The 8,085-nt window shown below is 41.2% G+C and overlaps 1 protein-coding gene across 1 annotated transcript in view; it reads right to left on the reverse strand.

Annotated features, from left to right (window-relative positions):
* The window catches only part of Gypc (glycophorin C (Gerbich blood group)), a 42,305-nt gene extending 37,987 nt beyond the window's left edge, over positions 1-4,318 (reverse strand). Inside the window, exon 1 of the mRNA XM_047547116.1 lies at positions 3,925-4,318. Coding sequence (XP_047403072.1) covers positions 3,925-3,964 — 40 coding nt within the window. The 5' untranslated portion in view covers positions 3,965-4,318. The remainder of the gene's footprint in view (positions 1-3,924) is intronic.
* Positions 4,319-8,085: the final 3,767 nt, after the last annotated feature.

Here is an 8,085-nt window from a genome sequence, read left to right on the forward strand (position 1 = left end):
ATTTCTGAGATGGGATTTCATAATCTGGGCCTTGATAGACAAGCAGGTGTGTGTATGTGTGTGCGTGTGTGTGTGTGTGTGTGTGTGTGTGTGTGTGTGTGTGTGGCAGGGGGGTGGGGGGCATTTATCCAGAAAGCCTGAGGGCCTCATGCAGACATTTGTGAAGGATGAAGCAGGAGAGGCAGACAGGCTTGGGGTGGGTGCATCAGGGGCCAGCCATCAGGGAACGCCCAAGGCAGGGCGGGTCTGACCACAAGAAAGGGAGTGATAATGGGCAGTTAAGGATTGGGGTTGAGCTGTGGGCCTAGATGAGGAGTGGGGAGTAGAGGGAGAGCAGCTGACAGGTTCCCAATGCCAATGCCACACACAGTCTTTCTGTGTGACCTGCTCTGAGGTGATTTTCCAGAGCCCCTGTAGAGGGCAGGATGCACATCAGCTACCAACCTCCACATATCCTAATCCCCTGCTCAGATAGGCCTTAGCTGGTTGTGGGATCTGGCAGCCTCTGTCCTCAGCCTAACTTTGAACTCAGTATCTTGGAGCCCCCTGGCAGCCAATCTCCCCTAAGCCTCAAGTGTTCCCTCTGCCAAAAAGGTAAGCAAATGCTCATCTCTCCAGGCATGGAAAGGTGACCCGGGCAAGGCCCTTAGCAGGGCTTGGCCTAGAAGCATTAATGTTGCTATATTATCAAAATCAAGAACAACAGTCAGTCATCTGCAAAAGAGAATTCTGAAATTACCAGCATCTGCAGATCAAGTGTGCTTTGATAAATTCCGTTAGCAACTGCTACCTCCATACCATTATTGCTGGGCATGGGGGCAGGCGTTTACACTCTTGTCTATCAGGTGAGTCCTGTGAAGTAGCTCATATTATTTCCACCAACAGATGAGAAAACTGAGGCTATGAGGTATTTTGCATTTCTCCTATAGTCAGTAAATGCCCAGGCCTGACTACACAAGCAGGTGGGGCTGTGAGCGGCAAGAAAACATGCTCAGCCTTACTTGTAATTAAAGAGGCACATTTCAAAGTGACAACATTTTCTACCCATCAATCTAACCAAGATGAACACTATACAATGTAAGTAAGAATGTGGGGAAGTAGCTACACATAAGTTAGCATTAGAAAATGGTGTGACCTTTAGGAGGGGTTTCTGAGTATCTACTAACATTTTAAACATAGTTTTTTTGTTCTGTAAATTAAATTTTGGGGTGGGTGAATTTTTCCTAAAAGTCTACAATCACATGCAAATAAAACTCAACTTATAAGGGTTGCCATGGCAGCACTGCATCTGGTTGAATAAAAATTATAAATAAATCTGCACATATCCTAAATGCCAATTAGCAGAGAAATTGGTTAAATAAATAAACAAATAAATAAAAACAATTTGTTCATAGATTTGTACAGTTCATACTCTGCAGTCCCCAGAAAAATTAGTCTATATATGGTGGTAAGGTATAATCTTTAAGATGTTCTTACAGAAAAATGTAAGATGGAGTAGAATATATGAAACAGGTTCCATTATGTAAACTAAGAAGTAATTGTACATGCATATAATGCTTCCAGAAGAATTCTCAACAATCAATAAGGTCACTGCCCTTGGGGTGGGAAGAAATTGTTTTTGTCTTCCCTGTCTTTAACTCTTTATTCATCTCATTCAAACTTGTTTGTTGGGTTTGGATTTTAACTAGTGCTTGTGGGGCAATTGTGTTGGCTCAGTCACTGGAAGGTGTTAGGGTTAAGGTGTCAGAAAGACATTTGAAGAAAAAAAAAATCTATCTATATAATTCAAAGAAGCAAACTGACTTGGCTTGTTCAACCTCTCATTTATCTGCTCCCTTTACAAATATAGAATGCCTCTTTCCCCACACCCTTCTACTTCCCAGAGAGCTTTGCAAGTTCCCAGAAATACTTGCTTAGCCAAGGGCACCCTGGGAAAGTTTCGGTGATTATGCCAGCCCCATGTGACTCCTAACACCACCAATATCTGGAGGGATTGAGCAATGACTGTGATGGAATCTCATTTGGCACTTAATACAATCCTCACCGCTTCTGCCAGAGGCAGCAAATTCTATATAAAGCTGCCAAACCTGGCTGTCTCCTCACTGAGCGCTGACCCCTTCCAGCCAAGGGCAAGGCAACAGGACTGCTGTGCATGAGTCACTCACAGTGACTATGGCATTCAAGCCTAGGAGAGCAGGCTGAATGCAGCTGGGCAGGGCAGGCCTGGTTGACAGAAGCAGGTCTTCTCCACTCTAACCTCTGGTTCTGAGGAGCAGTTACAGCTATGTAAACTGCCACAGGATATAGACACATCCTGTCTGAGTTATCGGTGAGAAATGGGGCCCCAGAGTTCTCCCACAGCAGGGATCCTGCCATAAATCAACTTCAGAGGGTAATCTGGAATGGTATGCAAGCAAGGGCTGCATCTCTATCAATCCCAGAAGGGAGGTGTTTGCAGTCATTGGTCAAGGTCTGAAACTGGAATCCTGAAGAACTCATTGGAGGGTGTGGTAGGGGTGAGCAATCCTCTTTGGGAATGGCTGCAGCCTGAACTTTGGCAGTGCCTGAACAGAAATGATCACAGTGGTTTCTGTCTTCTGAGCCCTTAACCCAGGATTTGGAACATACTCATATGTAAACACACTATTACTCATGAACTCAGGGACTGTAGTCTTATGTAAAGTTAATATAAAGATGCCTGACATTCATTGAGCACATGGTATATGTTAGTCTGTGCTGAGTTGTATAGATGCACTTAATTTTTACAACCCAATGAATAATATTCTATTATTATTCCCATTTTGCAGAAGGCAAAATTGGAGCTAAGAGAGGTTTACTTTTTAATAAGTGGCATAGCTTATCCAATACTGACAACGAAGCCCAGGAGCCCAGGTTCCCTTGTAGGAATACTGTCTGCTACATGACCTGACCCAAGCAAGCTTCAGGGCATAAACATAGTCCTGTGCACTTACAGGCATGGAATACACACCTGCAGATCTAAACTTTCTCATCCATGCCCTGGCTTGGGCTGGGACAGGTCTCACTACCACCTGCATTTCAAAGATTATTAGAGTGGGTGTCTCCAATACTCACATCATTATATTAATAGTATAAATTGATCACATTATAGATTCAAAATATCTCCTCTTTGATAGACTAATAATCTTATTTGGCCAGGGTGGGGATAAAAGGATAAACAGTCATTTAAAAAACAGAAAACAAACAAACAAACAAAAAACAAAGAAAATAAAAAACAGTTTTTGTCGCAAAAGCCCCAAGTCAGAGCACAAGGGCGAGGAGAGGCCCAGCAATTTTTCCGAGCATCCACAAAAAAAATCTCAGGGCGAACGATTTCCTGTTAGGAAGAAAACGTGTGCTATCTAACACCCCCAAAGAGTGAAGACTAGCGGATCCCTCCAACACTGTGTTCTTCCCTAGACTCTGAAGGAAGCAAGCAAGTCCCGCGAAGCGGCTGGAGTTAGCTGGAGTTTGCCAGAGTCCTGCCCTCTGTTCCCCTGCGCGGCAGCGGCCCAGAAAGCAACTTCGACTCTAGTGGACTCTGGGTTGCTTAAGGCTCTGCCGCTCCCTCCTAGCAGGCGCCTTCTTTATTCTCTTAGCGGGACAAGTTCTGGCCCCAGGCACTTCACTAGCCCCACACAAAGAAACAGAAAGCGAGCGGACGCGCCGGAGTTGGCCGGCTGGCGGCCTGTCCAGGCTTCGGGCGCACAGAGCCCGCGGGTGGGAGTCGGGAACGTGGGACAGGGACCCACCCGAGCCAAAGGCGCAGAGGGTCTGGGGCCGGCGTCAGGTTCAGAGGTGGCACGGCACGACTGGCGGGTGTCCGCGACCGCGCCCGACCCATGCGCTCCTGTCCGGCCGCAGCGTGCGGTGAGCCAAGGACCCCTTCCCGGGGCGGGTACTCACCGTGGTGAGGGGGCAGCGACGTGAAGTTGCGGTTGCTCATCTCCGACGGGTCCTGGGCGGCGACCCAGTCTGAGGCCGAGAGGCCTAGGGTACGAAACGCGGCAGCGGCGAGGGTCGCGCTCACTGGCTCCTGACCCTGAACGGAGGGAGGAAGCGGCACCTGGGTCACACTCCTCCCGCGCAGCCGGGCCGAGGGGAGGGGCTCCGGCCGGGAGATAGGCGCACTTCAGTTATTTTTTTCAACTTGGCTGGTGGGGTTTCCACCCCCACTTTTTTTTTTAAACTCATACACCCGCCCACTTCTGAACTCTTCTGCGCTCCAGCTGTCCAGCGCAAGACTCACTGTTTTCTGTTTTTTCTGTTTCCATCTGCATCTGCCAGTTACAGAGGTTGTGGTTGAGAATCTCCCCTCTGTTGCACTGAAAAACCCCAGAGGTGAGGCCAGGATGGTCTGATTGGTCACTGTCTGGGATGGCGACCAAATAGTGGCAGACCCGCTTTGAAACTTAACTGGTTACTTTGTCACTTAACGGTTGTGTGGCCTGAGTCAGCTCAGGGTATTTTTAGTTTTAGTTTTTCCTTTTAGTTAACACGAGATAATTGTAAATATTTATGGAGTATTGTTTGATATTTCAACACATGTATACAGTAGGTATTGATCAAACCAGGGCAATTAACATTTCCATCTTTGCATGATTTCCTTATGTATAAAGGCTTCAAACTCCTCTCTTCTAGTTTTTCATAAAATATATAAAAGCATTTTGTCAAACAGTTACCCTACTGTGCTGTAGAACACTAGAAATCATATGTCCTATATTTGGTATCGCTTATCCAACCTCCCTCTGTCCTCACTCTCTCCTCCCCTTCTTAATTACTAGTAATTTCTCTTCTTTTTCCTACTTTGACGTCTGGGTTTGTGAGAGAACATACGGTATTTGCTTTCTGTTTCTGACTGGATTCACCTAACACAATGTTCACTTCCAGCAGTTTTGCTGCAAATGACAGAATTTCATTCTTTTGATGATCAAATAGTATTCCATTATGCACATTACACCACATTTTCTTTATCCATTCATCCAGTAATGTACACTTTTTTTTGTTTGTTACAATGAAAATGCGGGTGAGGATATCTCTTTAATATGCTGATTTGATTTCATTTTCTTTGGTTACATATTCAGAAGAGGGACAGCTAGATCATATTGTCATTGTATTTCTAGGTTTTTAATGAGACTCTATGAGACTCTATAGTGTTCTCTATTATGGCTATACTAATTTACATTTCCACTAGTGTATAAGAGTTCCCTTTTTCTCTGCATCCTTGCCAGCATTTGTTATTTTTTTTGTAATAATCATCCTGACTGAGATGATATGGTATCTTTTCACTCCATTGTTGTTTCCTTTGCTGTGCAGAAGCTTCTTGGTTTGATAATCCCATTTTTCTGTTTTTGCTTTTTTTGTCTGTGCTTTTGAGGTCTTATCCAAAAATATCTATATATATATCATTGTTTATACCAATGTCTGAGTTTTCTTCTAGTAGATTTGTGGTTTCAGATCTTACGTTTAGGTTTTGATCTACATTGATTTTTATTGATTGTGAGAGAGAAGGGTCAAATTTCATCCTTTTGCGTATGAATATCCAGTACGTTTATTGAAGAGGGTGTACTTTTTCCAAGGTATAATTTTGGTGCCTTTGTGAAGAATCAGTTGGCTTTAAATGTGTGGATTTATTTCTGGAAACTCCTGTCTGCTTCACTGGTCCATTTGTCAATTTATATGTCAATATCATCCAAAATTGGTTTCTCCATCTCCATGTTATGTCTTGAGATCAGTGTTGCTATGTGTTCAGACTTGTTATTTTTGTTCAAGATTGATTTGGTTATTCAGGGTCTTTTGTGCTTTCATGTAAACTTTAGGATTCCTCCTCTGTTATGGTTCAGATGTGAGGTGTCTCCCAAAAGTTCACATGTGAGACAATTCAAGATGATTCAAAGGAGAAACCATTGGGTTGTGAGAGACTTAATCAAATCAGTGACTTAATCCCCTGATAGGGATTAACTGAGTGGTAACTGAAAGTGGTAGGGTATAGCTGGAGGAGGTGGGAATTGGGTGCGACTTTGGGTATACATTTGTATCTGGTGAGTGGACTCTCTCTGCTTCCTGATCATGGTGTGAGTTGTTTACTCCACCACACTCTCCTGTCATGATGTCAGCCTTACCTCAATCCCCAAGGAATGGAGCCTGCTGTCTATGGATTGAGACCTCTGAGCCATGAGTTCCTAAATAAACTTTTCCTCCCCTAAATTTATTCTGGTCAGATCCTTTTAGTCACAGCAGCTAAAAAACTGAATAAAACACCCTCTCCCCCATTTCTGTGAAGAATACCATTGGTATTTTGATGGGGATTGCATTGAATCCGTAAATTGCTTTTGGTAATATTGTCATTTTAACAATATTATTTCTTTCTATCCATGAACAAGAGAGATCTGTCCAACCTTTTCTGTATGTGTCTTCTTCAAGTTTCTTTTATCAGTGATTTATCATTTCCATTATAGAGGTTATTCTCTTCCTTGGTCAAAGTTATCACTAAATAATTTTATTTTTTGATTTGATCATAAATGGGAATATTTTCTTGATTTCTTTCTCAGAAATTTTATTATTGTTATATAAAATGCTACTGATTTTTGCATATTGATTTTCTATCCTGCAACTCTACTGAATTTGTTTATAAGTTCTAAAAATTTTTTGGTTGAATATTTCATTTTTTTCTTGTGAACAAAGACAATATGACTTTCTTTATTTCTATTTGTATGCCTTTAATATTTTTGTCTTACCTCTTTCTCTGGTTAACACTTCCAGAACTATGTTGAATAAGAGTGATGATAGTGGTTTTCTTTGTCTTTGTCTAGATCTTAGAATAAATACCTTTCTTAAAGATTAGAAGGAAATGAGTTCTGAAGGAAAATAACTGCCAACTGAGAATATAGTAACCTGCAAAGCTATCCTTCAGAAGCAAAGAAGAAATAAATGATTTATAAGGTAAGCAAAAACTGTGGAACTGCATCATCACCAGATCAGCCTTTCAAAGATGTGTAAAGACTTCTATACCTAGAAGCAAAAGAAAGATAATTATCATTATGAAAACATGTAAAGGTATAAAACCCAACAGAAGAGCAGATACACAAAAGAAAAGAAAAAAAAAAGCCACAAAGATAAATAGTAGCAGAAGAAAAGAACAAAGAATATTCAAATTCCAGAAGAAAATTAACAAAATATCAGGAATAAACCTTTACATATCAATAATAACCTTGCATATAAATAGATTAAATTCCCCAATTAAAAGATACAGATTGGCTGAAGCACTAAAAATAGTGCTTCACTAAAAATAGCCCCAATAATAAGCTGCCTGTGAGGAGCTAACTCCACCAGTGACAACACACACACACATGAAAATACAGGGATGGAAAAATACATTTTACACAAATAGAAACCAAAAAGAAGCAGGAATAGTTACCCTTATGTCAGATAAAACAGACTTTGAATCAAAAACTATAAAGAGAGAAAAAGAAGGTCACTGTATAATGATCAAAGGATCAATTCAACAAGAAGATATGACAGTTGTAAATGTATATGAATCTAATGCTGGAGTACAAATTTTATAAAGCACACATTATTAGATATAAAGGGAGAGATAGGCCCCAATGCAACAACAGTTGTTTCTCAACCCCTCACTTTTGTATTAGAAATATCAACCAAAAAAAAAAAAAAATCAACAAAGAAACACTGGAATTAAATTATAGCATAGATCAAATGGAGCTAACATTTGTAGAATATTTTATTTAACAGCTGCATAAATTACTTTCTTGTCATCAGCACATGGAACATGCTCCAGAAGGCCATATATTAGCCCACAACATGTCTCAACAAATAGAAAGAACAGGAGACCATATCACATGCCATTTCCGACCACAATGGAATAAAACTAGCAATTAACAACATAAAGAACTTTAAAAACTGTACACATTCATTGAAACTAGGTAGTGTGCTATTGAATGAACAATAGGTCATCAAATAAATCAAAAGGGAAATTAAAAATTTCTTGAAACAGATGAAAACAGGAAAACCACAGACCAAAACTTAAGAAAAATAGTAAAAGCAATACTG

This window comes from Sciurus carolinensis, chromosome 3, assembly GCF_902686445.1.
Source record: "Sciurus carolinensis chromosome 3, mSciCar1.2, whole genome shotgun sequence".
Lineage (NCBI taxonomy): Eukaryota > Metazoa > Chordata > Mammalia > Rodentia > Sciuridae > Sciurus > Sciurus carolinensis.